General features: G+C 48.4%; 1 protein-coding gene across 1 annotated transcript; it reads right to left on the reverse strand.

Annotated features, from left to right (window-relative positions):
* Nucleotides 1-689: 689 nt before the first annotated feature.
* HAPLN4 (hyaluronan and proteoglycan link protein 4) lies at nucleotides 690-16,758 on the reverse strand. The gene is made up of 5 exons (XM_079960841.1): nucleotides 16,259-16,758; nucleotides 11,827-11,938; nucleotides 10,384-10,746; nucleotides 5,504-5,806; nucleotides 690-1,869 (listed from the first exon to the last, which is right to left on the reverse strand). The coding sequence occupies exons 2-5, from the start codon at nucleotides 11,936-11,938 to the stop codon at nucleotides 1,520-1,522; spliced, it is 1,128 nt and encodes a 375-aa protein (XP_079816967.1). The 5' UTR covers nucleotides 16,259-16,758; the 3' UTR covers nucleotides 690-1,519.
* Between the last annotated feature and the right edge of the window lie 169 nt (nucleotides 16,759-16,927).

Genomic DNA, 16,927 nt, shown 5'->3' on the forward strand with positions numbered 1-16,927 from the left:
AAACCTTGCACACGGGTGGCACACAACTCTCGGTTATGCTCCGCCATGGCACATTTGCAGCATGCAATTCAAGGCAGTCTCTTTCTCCCCTTTAAATGAAGTTTTTGTAATCAGGTCTGAGTTTGTGGAGTTGACCAGGGTGGCGACCAGCTTGCCATTAAAAGAGGGCTGGGCAAATTCATGGAGAGCAAAGCTTATCAATGGCTTCTGGCCACAATGACTCCTTCCCTGCTTCAGCTTCCACCTCTGGTTCTGGACAGCAGAAGTTTAGGGCCAGAGTATTTCTTCTCCCAGATGGGAGACAAGGTTCCTCACCTGCCCCTCACTTCCCTCCATAGCACACGGAGAAACCACCTTCTTGAGTGCTGAACCCCCTCTTGGTCTCGTCTGCTCCATCTGGCAGAGCCAATCTTCACATGCATGGAGGGTTTGAGACCCATCAGCTCCCCTCACCTGGTTCAGCTGGCCAGTCAAGGTTGTTTCCCGGGATTGTGGCCGCTGTCACACACTGGCAGCTTCTAGGAGTTGCAGGTGAGAGCCAAGAACACAGAATTGACACCACCCTGCACAATTTTATTAACAGGTATACAGTGTCGTCCATGTATACAAGGCCTTATGCAGAGTAAACGTAAGCAAAAAGGGCAATAAATTGTAGAACTGTAGAGTTACAAGGGACCCCATAGAGTCATCTATTCCAACCCCCTATAACAGATAGATAGATTAAAAAAACAAAATGACAGGAGCTGTGCTCCAAGGAGCCTACAGTCTCTCCCAACAAGCCACAGATTGATGAACATGCGCTTCCAGTTTTCTAGACATCAACAGAAACTTGTGGGATTTGGTTGTCTTGGCAAAATGACCTCTGGAGGAGCACGGAGAGCAGAAATGGTAATGGGGGTGTGGCTTCCCCCCTTTCAGGTTGCAGGATGAAGAGAGAAAAGCTCAGCGCGACTGCAATGCCCTTCAGTGCAATGCAATGCTGTCCAATTAACTGTGGCGCTACCAAATACCATGCATAAAAGAAGAAATATTTGTCTTCATTTTGCAGTTTATAAGGGGGGGGAGCAGATCCCTCGCGACAGGTGGCTGCTGAATCCTCAGTGGCGACAAATCCCTGTGTGTCTCCTCCCTTTGCAAAAGGCAGGGGAGACCCCCCCCACACACACACCTTGTAAAAGCTATATCTGAAGCGTTAGTATAATAGCAAATTGCAAACAGCCAGGGCTTCTTGGAAAAGAAGACTCAAGCAGAGCAGGGGGCGGGCATCATAAGTCATGGTTTGTGAGAAGCTGGGTGCAACTTGGACTCCCAGGCTTTCTGGAAGTCCGCAAAGAATCAACTGAATCTGGAACGGCCCTTCTCTTCTGGTTTTTCGGGACACTTCGACCAGCAAATGCATGTTTCACAGCGGACTTGTTTCCTTCTCCAGAGGAAGGTCAAGGAAAAACCCTCCCAGTCCCTCGAGGCTGGAAGATGGAGGGAGATGCAAGGATTCGTGTCCGTTCAAAGCTGACCTTGTTTACACCTGCAAAGGTTTCCACTTGCCTGCTCCCTCCTTAGCGGCCACCTTGGACCCTCCACTGATGGCGCTTCTGTAGCAATAGACGCCAAAGAGCTTGTATTTCTTGTTGGGGAAGCCCAGGTTGCGGACGCCAGGCTCGCGGCCCCCGCAGCGGGTTCTGGGGTTGACGATGGGGTAGCGGATGCTGCCGTCGCCCACCCAGCCAGCCTCACATTTGTCCAAGAGCTGGATCTTCCAGGCTGCGTAGAGCTGGCCGACTTTGGCCACGGCCCCTCCGTTCTTCTTGCATGCCTGGACGGCTTCCGGGAAGCTCAGCTTGCGGTAGGTCTTGAGGAAGTAGACTTTGCCTGGGAGGGAGAACAGGGGGAGAGGCAATGTGGTGCAGTGGTTAGAGCAGTGATTCCCAAGTTGAGTGGTGTTGGGATGCAAATAGATGCCAGCAGAGGATATATTGATTGGATATTATCCTTCCTTGCATCTCTGAGTTCACAGAGTGCCATTCCTTTGCATCTTAGAATTACAGTGGTACCTTGGGTTAAGAACTTAATTCATTCTGGAGGTCTGTTTTTAACCTGAAACTGTTCTTAACCTGAAGCACCACTTTAGCTAATGGGGCCTCCCACTGTCGCTGCACTGCCGGAGCACAATTTCTGTTCTCATCCTGAAGCAAAGTTCTTAAGCCGAGGTACTATTTCAGGGTTAGCGGAGTCTATAACCTGAAGCGGATGTAACCTGAAGCGTCTGTAACCCAAGGTAAAAAGGTAAAGGTAAAGGTACCCCTGCCCGTACGGGTCAGTCTTGACAGACTCTGGGGTTGTGCGCCCATCTCACTTAAGAGGCCAGGGGCCAGCGCTGTCCGGAGACACTTCCGGGTCACATGGCCAGCGTGACATCGCTGCTCTGGCAAGCCAGAGCCGCACACGGAAACGCCGTTTACCTTCCCGCTGGTAAGCGGTCCCTATTTATCTACTTGCACCCGGAGGTGCTTTCGAACTGCTAGGTTGGCAGGCGCTGGGACCGAGCAGCGGGAGCGCACCCCGCCGCAGGGATTCGAACCGCCGACCTTTCGATCGGCAAGCCCTAGGCGCTGAGGCTTTAACCCACAGCGCCACCTGCGTCCCCTCATAACCCAAGGTACCACTGTATTTAAGATTACTTAATCCAAATCTACTTAGATCTAGTTTAGTAATCTAAATCTACTTAGATTACTTAAAATTAGCCTTTTAGATGAGCAATTCAGGATCATAGAATCGTAGAGTTGCAAGGGACCTCCAAGCCCTTTAAAGCCCTTCACGGCCTAGGACCCTCGTACCTACGGGACCGCCTCTCCTGGCATGCCCCGCGGAGAACCTTAAGGTCCACAAATGACAACACTTTGGAGGTCCCAAGACACAAGGTGGTTAGATTGGTTTCAACTAGGGCCAGGGCCTTTTCAGTACTGGCCCTGACTTGGTGGAACGCTTTGGCACAAGAGACCAGGGCCCTGCGGGACTTGACATCTTTCCGCAGGGCCTGCAAGACAGAGCTGTTCCACCTGGCCTTTGTTTTGGCTCAATCTGACCCTTATGTTTCCCTCCCCTTATGGTTTTGATCTATGGGCTACTATTAAAATGAGGCTGCATTTTAAATTATATTTTAACCTGTATTTCAAATTGGGTTTGTTTTGTTTTGTTTTTTACTGGTGTTAGCTGCCCTGAGCCTGGCTCTGGCCAGGGAGGGCGGGGCATAAATAAATTATTATTATTATTATTATTATTATTATTATTATTATTATTATTCCTCTAGTCCAATGCAGGAATCTCAGCTAAAGCATCCCTGACAGACGGCCATCCAACCTCTGCTTAAAAACCTCCAAGGAAGGGAGAGTCCACAACCTCCTGAGGGAGAACATTTGTTAAAGAGGTGTAACATGGGGATTAGGTAAAGGTAAAGGTACCCCTGCCCATACGGGCCAGTCTTGACAGACTCTGGGGTTGTGCGCCCATCTCACTTAAGAGGCCAGGGGCCAGTGCTGTCCGGAGACACTTCCAGGTCACGTGGCCAGCGTGACATTGCTGCTCTGGCGAGCCAGAGCCGCACACGGAAACGCCGTTTACCTTCCCGCTGGTAAGCGGTCCCTATTTATCTACTTGCACCCGGAGGTGCTTTCGAACTGCTAGGTTGGCAGGCGCTGGGACCGAGCAGCGGGAGCGCACCCCGCCACAGGGATTCCCTAGGCGCTGAGGCTTTAACCCACAGCGCCACCTGCGTCCCTAACATGGGGATTACCAGCTAATAAAAGTTTGGGTTCTCTTTTGTTTGGGGCTTCCATCTTGTTCCACCTGGTGGCAGGTGGGAGTCCTGTCGCGACAGTCTTCTGCTTTGCTCTGGTATTCCTGGCTGGTGTCCTTGTTTTTTTGTTTTGTCCAAGGGAGACCTCAGATTTCTCCGTTAACACACTTCACGGTCAAACAGCTCTTACGATCAGAAAGTTTTTTCCCATATATTTAGCCGAAATCTCCTTTCTTTTAACTTTAAAGCAGACTGGGTTCTCCTGGTATTTCCCCTTTTTGTCCCCCTTAAAACAATAATCACACAAACTGTCTTTCAAAAGGTAAAAAAAGAAAAGAGCATTTACTCACTTGCAATACTTGTCAGAGAGAAACTTGCTTCAGGCAGGCTTAAAATGGTAATTCAGTGACAAAGACATACTTAAGCCTAGCTTAAAATGTAGTCTGGAGCTCAGAATACCTGGAGCAGGTATTCTCACTCCGTGCAAAGCAGCGGTTTGAATTCACCCCCAGAGGCGCACTCCATTGTGTCTCCAGACAGATGGATGCCAACAATGAGTGGGAGAAAAACCTTAGTGCCCACCAGTCATAGAGTTGGAAGGGACCCTGAGGGTCATCTGGCCCAACCCCCTGCAATGGGGGACACTTTTGCCCCATGTGGGGCTCAAACCCACGACCTGAGCTTAAGAGGCTCATGCTCTACCAGCTAAGCTATCAGGGTTTGCTTCCTAGATCCCCTTTCCCCCCTTAAAAATACAAAAGCCAAACACATGTGTGGGATATATCTTGACCATGGGTAGGCAAGGCCGGATCCGGCCCAAGTGCCTTCTAAATCCAGCCCACAGATGATCTGGGAATCAGCGTGTTTTTACATGAGTAGAATGTGTGCTTTTATTTAAAATGCATCTGGGTTATTTGTGGGGCATAGGAATTTGTTCACCCCCCCAAAAAAAATAGAATCCGCCCCCCCCACAAGGTCTGAAGGACAGTGGACCGGCCCTCTGCTGAAAAAGTTTGCTGACCCCTGATCTTGACTCTTCCCATCTTCCCCACAAAAAAAACCCCTCCATTTTTACACTGCCAAATCCAATGAGAGGAGAATTAAACACCTGCCTTCAGGAAGATGGATGAGGCAGCAAAAGGCACTCCATTTCCGAGTTGATCCAGGGCTATTTATCCTGCCCCTGATTACACAAATGAAGCCCCCCTCCTGCCAACTTCCCCCCCCCCCCCGCAGACCCTCCCAGCAAAGAGTAATTTACGCCTTTGGACAAACCCCTGCAGGCTCATCCATCACGCTGAGCTGAATTACTGCCTCCTTGCCTGGTCCTGTGGGATGCAGAAAAGGCCAGCAATCGGTTAAATGTTGCTCTGAGATTTTTTCGGAGGGATGCGAGGAGGAGCGAGGAAGCCTAGAAGTTTATAAAATGATGCATGGCTCGAAGAAAGCAGACTGGGAAAATGTGTGTCCCCCCCCCCCCCCCCCCCGACGCTGGGCAGGAAGAGTTCTTTGACAGTGGGACGAATGATCACGGGGGGAGGGGGAGTTTTAAGTAGAGGTTGCTTTGGGCACCTAAGCAGCGATCCTTTAGCTGCAAGTCCCGCATTGCAGGAGGTTGGGCTAGATGACCTTTGGGGGGCCCTCCGACTCTACCATTCTGTGATTCTATGGCTCTAGAACTTTGGGCAGCCACTGAAAATTTATACACACCGTTCAGATTCGAAGTGAAGCAGAAGGCGTCGTAGCGCTCGTCGTCCTTGTGGCGGTAGCCGTAGTTGCGCACCCCGACGGGGGTCTCCTTCCGGCCGCACTCGTCCCGCGGCTTGGAGATGGGGTACTGCACCGAGCCGTCCTGCAGCCAGCCGGCGTTGCACCAGTCCATGCCCTCCAGCCAGGCTTCGTGGAGCTGGTCGTAGGAAGCCAGGATCCCGTCCTGCTCCAGGCAGGCCTGCTGGGCGTCGTGGAAGTTCAGGCTGTAGCGCCCCAGGCGGGGGTGGTAAGGGAAGATCACCCCTAAAGAGAAGCAGAGCAGGAGGGGGAGGAAAAACAGACCTCGAGAGCAGATCGGGGCCTTCTGGGCATTCTTAGACTCAGGCTCCCATCATCACCCTGACTGCTTCTTGCAGGAATTTATAGCTTGGGGGGGGGTGCCCCTCCAGCAGATATCAGGCACATGCAGCCCACTACCAAAACCAGCACAATCACTTTTGTGACTTGTCCCCACAAAACACTTCCTCACAGTTTCTTCCTATCTATTCAGAGGGCCTCCGCTGCACAATACCAAATGTAAGAATTCACCGATAAATGTACCTATGTACTGTCTCACTAGGAAAACTTAAGAAATTCATATAGACATGTGAGCTCAGCTCCTCAGCAGCCCCTCTGCCTGAGTGCTAATTCCTGGCATCCTGATACCTGAGTGCCAGACAGGTAGCCATTCCAGAAATAACAAACCCAGATGAAGACAAAAGGGTGTGATTGACTTGGCTGGGAAATGTAAAGATCTCTTTTGTTACATTTGATGGGTGTTTGGTGGAGGGCAAGGGGAACCATGGGGCAGGGTCCAGGATGCTCAGATTACTGCCACCAGACCTCCCCTTTCATGATGTAACCGTGATGTAGTTGGGGGGTGTAACATGGGGGTGAGCAGCTAATAAAAGTTAGGGGGCTCTTTTGTTCGGGGCTTCCATCTTGTTCCACCTTGTGGCAGGTGGGAGTCCTGTCACGACAGTCTTCAATAAAGACCAAGCCGACTGGCTGCAGTTTTGCTCTGGTATTCCTGGCTGGTGTCCTTGTTTTTTGTCCAAGGGAGCCCTCAGATTTCTCCGTTAACACTGCTGAAGCATGCTGGTTCCCCCTCCCTGATCAATGGTGATATGGAAGGGGGGGGGCATGTCTTCTTCACCTTCTTCTTCACTACAATATATCCATTTATTTCCAATTGTCAATGTCAAAAGGGACTAAAATCTATAAAATTCATAGAAAATCAATGTGCCAATTTGCTCAATTTCTCTAGGACTCCATGACACCTCCCCTGTCCACCATAATCCCTCAAGCAAGGTGTCAAGACCCTAATCCTGTCAAATCACTCTGCCAAGCCTTTCCTCCGGGCAATGCCAGTACATGGACCATTGTCTTCTCATCACCGGTACTCAGGATGTGCTTATCTGCGCATATCTCCAGCTCTGCATATTCCCCCTCCCTCCTCCATATGTTAATCCTGTGTAACCCAACCTCTTCTTAATGTATTCATGATGTAACTGGGATGTATTTTGCACTGTATTCGGGGACATGGAGGGAAGTTTCAAAAGTTCATGTCACCCCTTTCTCGCTGTTCAATCTCGCCTTGAACCTGTTGCGCAATAAACTTGGATCTTCTGCAGCTTGCTCCTGTCTCCGGCTGAGCTCATTTTCCTCCGCAGGGACCCGCGGACTTAGTCCGACGAGCTGGGTGGCAGAGCAGCCTCGCATCCAGATTTTTCCGTAACAGATGGAGAGGCATTCCCCACTCTCAGGAGGGAATAGTATTGGCTTGCTAGCAGCGCATGTGAAAAGGACCGAGGGGTCTTGGTGGACCACAAGCTGCACATGAGTCCACAGGGTGATGCAGCAGCAAAAAAAGCTAATGCTATTCGAGGCTGCATCCACAGAAGTCTAGCGTCCAGATCAAGGAAAGTAAATAGCAGTACTCTATTCGGCCTTGGCCAGACCACACCTGGAGTCCTCAGTCCAGTTCTGTACACCACAATTGAAAAAGGATGTTGACCAGCTGGAATGCAGCCGAATTGCAAACACATGATTGCTAGAGAGTCGCAAACAGACGCTTCTCCATTTTGAGCAGGACTATGGACTTCTGCAACGCGGGTGACACTGTGGGATAAACCACAGAGCCTTGGGCTTGCTGATCAGAAGGTCGGCGGTTAAAATCCCCATGACGGGGTGAGCTCCCATTGCTCGGTCCCTGCTCCTGCCAACCTAGCAGTTCTAAAGCACATCAAAGTGCAAGTAGATAAATAGGTACAGCTCCGGCAGGAAGGTAAACGGCATTTCCGTGCGCAGCTCTGGTTCGCCAGAAGTCCCGCTGGCCACATGACCTGGAAGCTGTACGCCGGCTCCCTCGGCCAATAAAGCGAGATGAGCGCCGCAACCCCAGAGTCGGCCAAGACTGGACCTAATGGTCAGGGGTCCCTTTACCTTTTTATGGACTTCTGCAACTTTTGAGGATCTTTTCCTGATTTTCATCACTGTATCTGTTGTACCCTGTCAGGCTTTTTGATGAGAGTAAACCTTCTATTTTTCTTGTTTACTGAGAGTGATTGCCTTGTTAAGAGTGTCAGGGGCTGCTTGGATGTAGAGGGAGGGTGGGAGGAACCAGCTGGGGAGCTACTGAGGGCAGAAGGATCCGCCTGGGGCGTGGGACAACGATGAGTGATCAGAGGGAGAAGACTGGGAGGGGGAGATGTCGGAAACTGAAGGGGCAACAGGGCTTAGTGAGCAGGGAGAGTCTGTGGCAGAGAGAAGTCTAGACTCAGAGGCAGAAGCTGAAGCAGGAGAGGAGGGAAGCCGGGAGGCAGAGATGGTGAAGAGTCACAGGCGTCTCCTCCTCCCTGCTTGTCTCCCAGGACCAGGAGGGGCATGAAAGGTGCAGAGAAGACGTTGGCTGCATGAAGGCACAAGCGCCAATTACTTGGGGGCAGGGGACCAGGGGAGGAGGAGACATAGATGTCTGTGGGGAGGTGAGGATTATTGGCAACAGATTTCCATGGAGGACGATGAAAGGGAATGAGCTGCTCTGCTCATTACACTGACACTCTACCAAGTCTGTGGAAACCACATTTTTGCAAGACAGATATTCAGTCATTAACCAGTTGCTCCAACCACTTTCACCTCTGGCCCTGCCTGCTGCTATGGGATGTGGCCCCCAGAAGATCCTCAAGGAGAAAATGTGGCCCTCGGGTTAAAAAGGCACCCCAACCCCACAGGAATGCATGATGAAAGACAGCTAGTAGCCTCTGTTTGCAGCTCCCACCCTCACGGAGGGCATGCAGGGTCCTGTCTCCCTCCCCTCAATTTCCTTCTCCTCTTCCCTCCGCCTCCCCTGATTGAGAGTCTCTGGGATGCTTTATTGCTGCTTTTATTGACTTTCATTGTCGCTGCAGGTTTCAGTGTCAGAAGCTAATAAAAACCAGGAAGAATGATAGCAGCTGGCGGATTCGTAAAACATCCCAACAAGAGAGAGAATTGGGTTGCTTTTGCTGCCGCGAGGTGGGGTGAATTATAGCATTGAGGGTATTGTAGTATTCCAGCTTTCCTTCTCTCTCTCTCTCTCTCTCTTGCTCTCACACACTTCCAACTTATTTGGCTATGAAGATCCTGAACAGGAAAGAGATTCTCCTTTTGGAGGGGCTTCCTCCACTCTTTCTGGCTTGAAGGAGGCAAAGGTGGATAGATGAGAATTTCAGAGATGTTCCAGCCTGCCCAGTATCCTGCCTCTGACAGTGGTCAGCCGGGGGCCTCTAGGAAATTGATAAGGAGGAGGGGTAAAGGCAACAGCTGCTCCCCTCACCCCGCCACACCCTCCAAGGAGGTGGACTGCCTCAGACAAGGAGGATCCATTCTTACAAGAAGAGTCAGCCTAGATAACTCATTTGGGTAGAGGATGGTGTTGATAATGCCAAGGCATTGCAGGGGGTTGGACTAGATGATCCTCATGGTCCCCTCTGAATCTACAGTTTTGTGGTTCTGAGTCTTGCTGGATCAGGCTGCTACATCATAGAAGAGGCATTCCCTGGCCATGCTGATATAGGACAGAATGATGCCATCTTAGGAGAGGCATTCCCACACCACTTTCACACAAATATAAAATGGCTTACTAGCGGTACTTGTGGAAAGGATCTGGGGGTCTTGGCAGACCATGAGCTGAACATGAGCCAACAGGGTGATGCTGCAGCAAAAACAGCTAATGCTGTTCGACAGAAGTCTAGTGTCTAGTAAAAGTACCTGGTCAGACCACACCTGGAGTCCTGTGTCCAGTTCTGGGCGCCACAATTTAAATAAGAAGGATGTTGACAAGCTGGAAGGTGTGCAGAGGAGGGCAACCAAGACAATCAAAGGTGTGGAAACCAAGCCTGATGAGGAACGGTTGAAGGAGCTGGAGAAGAGGAGACTAAGAGGAGATATGAGAGCCATCTTCCAATATCTGAAGGATTGTCACATGAAATAAGGAGCGAGTTTGTTTTCTCTTGCTCTAGAGAGTAGGACTCGAACCAATGACTTCAAGTTACAAGAAAGGAAATTCCGACTCAACATCAAGAAGAACTTTCTGTTGTTAAGAGCTGCTTGGCAGTGGAACGGTTTCCCTTGGGAGGTTGTGGGCTCTCCTTCCTTGGAGGTTTTTAAGCAGAGGTTGGACTGTCATCTGTCAGGGATATTTTAGCTGAAATTCTTGAATTGCAGGGGGTTGGACTAGATGTCCCCCAGGGTCCCTTCCAGCTCTACAATCTAGGATTCTATTATCTCCCACTAGTTTCCTCCTACAGGGGGTTGTGGAGACCTGGCCGGTGGGCACCACCCCACCCGTCTCCCCTCACCTTCCAAGTCCAGGTTCACCATCCCAGCATCGTCCTCCAGCTCATTGGTCACCTCGCATTCGTAGCGCCCGTAGTCCTGGAGGGTCACGTTCCGGATGATGAGGGAGGCGTCCCCAGAGCCGTCCTCCTGCAGCGCCGTGCGGCCCCTGTAGCTCCCAAAAGCCCTGCGCTCCACGCCCATCGCCACAAAGACGTCCTCAAAGGACATGGGCTCCACCAGCTTGGTCCACTTCAGGCGGATCTCGTCAGGGTCATGCGCTGAGACATCATAGTGGAAGCGGCAGGGCAGGATGATGGTGCCACCCCGGTGGGTGACCACTTTCCCCGGTGCTGTCTGCACCACGACGGCACCACTGTCGTCCTCTGCAAGCAGAAAAGAGAAGGGCTTTGTTGGGGTTTTGTTTTAAGCATCCCAGGTTTCGAACCCAGGACAGATGGATGCAAATTGGGGCTGTGAGCTGCATCATACTGAAACATACTGAAATAGATGTTTTAAAAACATCTATTTAAAAACATCTATTTATAAACTTCATACTGAAATAGATTTTTTAAAAACAGCAAGTCATAGAATCATAGAATTGTAGAGATGGAAGGAACCCCCAAGGGGAACTGCAGCTGAACGGAATGGGAATACCTTGTTTCTCGAACCTAATCTGTTCCGGAAGTTCGTTCAACTTCCAAAAAAGGTTTGAAAACCAAGGCACAGCTTCCGATTGGCTGCAGGAGCTTCCTGCCCTCAAGTGGAAGCCGCATTGGACGTTCAGCTTTGAAAAGCGGAACACTTGCTTCCAGGTTTGCGGCATTCGGGAGCCAAAACATACGAGTACCAAGGCGTTTGAGAACCAAGGTACGACTGTACTCCACAAGCCCCACGATTGGCAGGCGAAATAAAAAGTCTAGGTTAAAATCATAGGATCGTTAAGTTGGAAGGGACCCTGAGGATCATCTAGCCCAACCCCCAGCAATGCAGGAATATGCAGCTGTCTCAAAAGGTGATCGAACCTGCAACCTTGGCATTATCAGCACCACAATCTACCCAATTGAGCTATCCAAGGTTAGCTGATCCAGGTTAGGGATGGGCAAATATGTCAATTTATGGAGCCACACCCACTCTCCCCAGGCCACGCCCCCTCTCATAGCCCACCCCCCTCTCCCCCAGGCCACGCTGGCCGAACTGGACTGAGCCCTGAAAAGCCCAGAGAGATCACTATCCCCTTCAACTCTATGTCTAGCATAGGGTAACCTCCTTCACTGCTTTACAAACAAGGAAGTGTGTGTGGAGCCTTCGTGGGCACCAGAGAAAGACCTCAAGGGCACCCCTGTGCCCCCAGGCACCACCTTGGCAACTGCTGAACCGGGGTTAACTGTACAAGGCCAAAGTGCTTTGGCGCCTATTGCATGAATCTGCCGGGCAGCTCAGCAAATCACGTATGTGCCACGCACCTGAGACATGCACGACTTTCTTCCGTCCTTTCTGAGGAGCCGCGAGCCGGAGGCAGAGGATCAAGACGGCAAGGTGGAGGCAGGTGCCAGTCACAGCCCTGGCAGGGAGCATCTGGAGAGGGAGGAAGAGGAAGATGATGGGCAAGGAGCCTGGGCTTATAGAACCAACTCTGGAGTCCGCAAACAAGGCGGCTGAGCTTTAGGCTGGAACACTGGCGGACCTACATTTGTGGGGGTCCTGAAGCCTGAACTGTCATGGGGACCCCTTGGCAATGAGGTCTTCTTCAGTGGGGTTGCTCCAAGACAGATCAGCGCAATTTTGTGAAAAACATTAACTACTACATCTCAGATTTTGATTAAAATTGCTGGAATGGATGATCTCAAAGTCACTGGTGTGCAAACAAAGTTCCTATGCTTTATAGTTTTTCAAGTTAGGGATGAAAATTAGGGAAACATTATATACACGCATCATAGTCCCAAAACTCTTAAGCAATGTGGACTAAAGTTGCTTTTTTTGGGGGGGGGGGCCTCTGGGATTAGGAGCCCTGAAGTTTCATAGCAGATCCACCCCTGGGCTGGCAGGAGACTGCTGGAGTTTTTGGAGGCAGCCTCAAGAGAATAAAAGAGTCTGCCAGGGGCCTATCTAGTCTGGGGGTTGGACTAGATGACCCTTGAGATTCCTTCCAACTCTATGATTCTAGATGGCTCCCAGGGTTGGACACTAGGTAAGGCAAGCCGTCCCCCCCCCCCCGCCAGCCCTTTATTCAGAGGCACATGACCTGTAACCTTTTTCTTTCTTTCTTTTGATGCTGCTTAAAGCTGTATTCTGTTGGGTTTTTTAAATGAATATTTATTAAGATTTTACAAAGTCATAAATACAAAAATACATAATAAAGCAAAAAGAAAAGACTCTCAAACAAAAATACAAAATACAGAAAACGAGAAAAGTAGGGCAGGGGAAGAACTTAAAAACAAATCCATTTTTTATAACTTTAAACTCATAAGCTTGTTTCTTTGACCTCCTCACACCTCCCCTTTTTGTATTCCCATTAATATAATCAAATCAGCAAATCCTTACCCTCTTTCATTTATCTTAACTCTATATCTTAACATATTATAGCTCTATATTTTCATCCATACATACTCTTTTTAACTTTGTTGCTAATGCCACTTATTTTCGATCCAACATCATTTTAACATTCATTAATTTTACAGTATTTCTGCAGATAGTCTTTAAATTTCTTCCAATCTTCTTCCACCAACTCTTCTCCCAGGTCTCGGATTCTGCCAGTCATTTCCGCTAATTCCATATAGTCCATCACCTTCATCTGCCACTCTTCCAAGGTGGGTAGATCTTGTGTCTTCCAATACTTTGCAATAAGTATTCTTGCTGCCGTTGTTGCATACATAAAGAAAGTTCTATCCTGCAACCTTACTCATTTGCAGAGCCCCTCCTTGCATGCGGGACGTCCAAAGTTCAGTCTACAGCATCTCCCAGAGAGCCGCTGCCCGTTAGCATAGATTTATAACACTGAAAGATTGGAAATCTAAATATAATATAAGCAGTTTTACGGACATTTGTTCCTTTTCACTAGATGCTCTTGTTATTTTTATTAGATGTCCCCTTTCATGGCTGTAAGTTTTAAAAATTGCTTTTAACATTGCCGCAACCCACCCTGGGACCCTAGGGAGGAGGTTTTCTTAAAATTATTATTATAAAGTAACATTTATTCAAAAGGGACAATACAGCTTTGTCCACGGCCATAATATCACAAAATGACCACTCCAATCCTCAACCCCACGTCACTGTCATGTGGGCTTGCTGAATGCCCTCTACTACCAAAGTGGTTTGCTAGACACTGTATATGTGTGTGTGTGTATTAACATATCAGTTCCAACAATCATTTAACATAACTTCTTATCTTATACAGTATTTTAGACTTCCATCAACCACTTCTGAAGGTTTTCCATTCTTTATCACTTGTTCTGCATTTCTTAATTTCTCTACAGTGGTACCTCGGGTTAAGTACTTAATTCATTCCGGAGGTCCGTCCTTAACCTGAAACTGTTCTTAACCTGAAGCACCACTTTAGCTAATGGGGCCTCCTGCTGCTGCTGTACCACTGGAGCACGATTTCTGTTCTCATCCTGAAGCAAAGTTCTTAACCTGAAGCAATATTTCTGGGTTAGCGGAGTGTGTAACCTGAAGCCTATGTAACCTGAAGCGTATGTAACCCGAGGTACCACTGTATTACATTTACTTGTCCTTAACTAATAATTCTTTTCAAAGTCTTCCTTGCAATATTTCACAAAGCCCTCCTTACAGAACTTCTTGCAGTCCTACTGGCGTAATCTGTTTGTCACAATTGCTTTTCAAATAGTTCAAATATTTACTCCAGTCCTCTAAGAATCTCTGGTCCCACAGGTTTAGAATCCTTCCTGTTAATTTATCTAATTCTGCATAGTCCATTAATTTCATTTGCCATTCTTCTTCCGTCGGCAATTCTTCTTGCTTCCATTTTTGTGCCAATAATATTCTTGCTGCTGTTGCTGCATATAAAAACAAGTTATAACCCTGTCTGCTAATATCCTCCGGTTTGCTAGACATTTTCAGTCAATATATCACCTTCACAGACACCTATAGATCATAGAATCATAGAATTGTAGAGTTGGAAGGACCCTGAGAGTCATGCAGAAATATGTTGCTGCCCCATATGCGGATTGAACCTGGAACATTGGTGTTATCAGCACCACGCCCTCTAGCCAACTAAGCTATCCCCCCAGGTGGGTGGGAATAAATTTAATAGAATCATAGAACTGGAAGGGACCACAAGGGTCATCCAGTCTGACCCCTGGCAATGCAGGAATCTTTTGCCCAACATGGGGCTTGAACCCGCGAACTTGAGATGAAGAGTCTCTTGCTCTACCAACTGGGCTATCCTCTGCTCAGCAGAAAAGGTCCTGTGGTTTCTTGGCGATGTAAACACTTCAGTGACTCTTAATGTTGCCATTTGCTTTGGCAGCCAAAAAGATCAGAAAGAAGACAATATAGCCATGAACTGTAAAGGAGATGCACAGATCTAAATAGAGACCATTCTTTGTGGCGCGACACCCCTTTTGCTTGTATTTATTTCTGATTGAGATTTGTCTGGCCAACGGCTAGTACAATAAAGTTAGTTGGATTGGATTGGATTGAGCTATCCATCATAGGCAGAATAATAATAATAATAATAATAATAATAATAATAATAATAATAACAACAACAATAACAATACTAAGTGAGACTGGCCTGATTAAGTATAAGCCACCTTCCAGCGTCACTGTTTAAAGCCAGAACAATGAGGACTGAGACCTTGACTTCATTTTTAAAAGGTGGAGCAAAGGTACAGTCCCGGGACAGATATATATATATATCTAAATCTGTCTAAGGCTATAAAACAACTACCTGAATCCTTTGGCGTTAGACTGCAGGTAAGCAGCAGGGGGCCTCAGGGGGTGGAGTTTGCTTGTTAAAGACCCAGGTTGCAGATGATACTGAAGTCTCTGGCAGCCAGGCAAGACTGCTCAAGAGACGAGAATTAATTCTGTCCTGCCTAACCCATATAAAGAAACATCCTTTCCTCACAAGGACACAAAGAAGAAGGGATTTACAAAATTCTCCTGACCTCCTGTTGTAGCCAAGAAATTATTATTATTATTATTATTATTATTATTATTATTATTCCATCCCTTTAGAAGCAGGGTCAGGAAGGAAGATTCCAAACCTTGATCTCTTTGTTCCCTTCGAGATGTGGCAAAAACAGTCTTTTCAAAAGGCCATTTTCAGAACTAAGCCCCCCCCCCCCGCCCCCATTCAGCCAGGGATACAGTTTCCTTTCCACTACATCCGATAGAACACCTTGCAGAAATAAAGCAAACAAAAATCATTTAAAAAGTGGTACCCAACTCAGCCAGGAGAAAGGATGCCCTATCTATGAACATCTCTGAGCATCCCACAGAGCCCTCCTAAAATCCTTCAGCCCACTTAAAATTTGGCGAGAGAAGAGTCTTCTTTTAAACAAACAAACAAACAAACAAGCAGTTTTCTAAATTAAGTGCCCCCCACTTCTAGGATTTAAGTGGTCACTTTCTGCATTGGGGGGGGTGATCTCTCTCCTCCCCTGCATTTATCTGACACAAACCCCTTTTTTGCAAAGATGTGGCTCATCTTCCTCCTACAGAGCTCTGCATCCCTGCAAAAAAGTGGTACCCAACTCAGCCAGTAAAATGATTCTCTCTCTCTTTCTGCATCTTGCAGCAAAACCCCAAATGAGCCAGCACTGCATTTCATCAAGGTGAAATGTGGGGCAGGTGGGGGGGGACGGACCCGGGGATGGAACTTGATTTTAAAAATAAAAAGGACAACCCTGCAGGAAAAAAAAGAGGACTCACTGTTTCTCCTTGAGAAGAGGGACGTCCCAGGGCAAAAAGAGAGAAATCTCAGAAGCTCAGCCGAAGTTGAGATGGAGATGATGCAGGAGAAGGGGGGGGCGCAGAGAGAGAAAGAGGATTCCCGCCCCACCCACCCCGAGTGCCTTGAGTTCCCCCCACCACCTTTCAACCTTCTTCCTTGTCCTCTATTTCCCAACCCCAGTTCATCAGCATAATGCTGGCGGTATTGCAGGCTCCTCGGTTTTGTCAAATCTTAGTCAGCAGACTTCTATGGGGGAGAAAAGGAGAGGAAGGAGGAGAGAGGGAGGGAGAGAAGTTTTGCAGAAGGACAACTGCATTAGGGGACAGCCTGCAATGAGGGCAGAAGAAAGGAGGGTTTGGGATAAAAATGGGGTGGGGAGCGAGGAGAGAGAGGAAAAAATGTTTTAAAGGGGAACCTGCAAATCTATTGGGCGCTTTTCTCCAAAGCAGCCTCAAAGCTGGAGGACTCCAGCCAAGTACACAAGCGTAGACGCCACAGCACAGCACACCAGTGCCAATTTGGGGGATTTCCCCAGTGTGTTCTTTTTCTGCTGCCTCCTTTTTGGGGGGATTATTATTTTTTTTAATTTTATAATGTAAAACAGAGGAAACAGTCATAACTAGGTGGGGTTTTTTTGAGTAGGAACT

Source organism: Podarcis cretensis (genome assembly GCF_951804945.1).
Source record: "Podarcis cretensis genome assembly, chromosome: 18".
NCBI classification, from domain to species: Eukaryota; Metazoa; Chordata; class Lepidosauria; order Squamata; family Lacertidae; genus Podarcis; species Podarcis cretensis.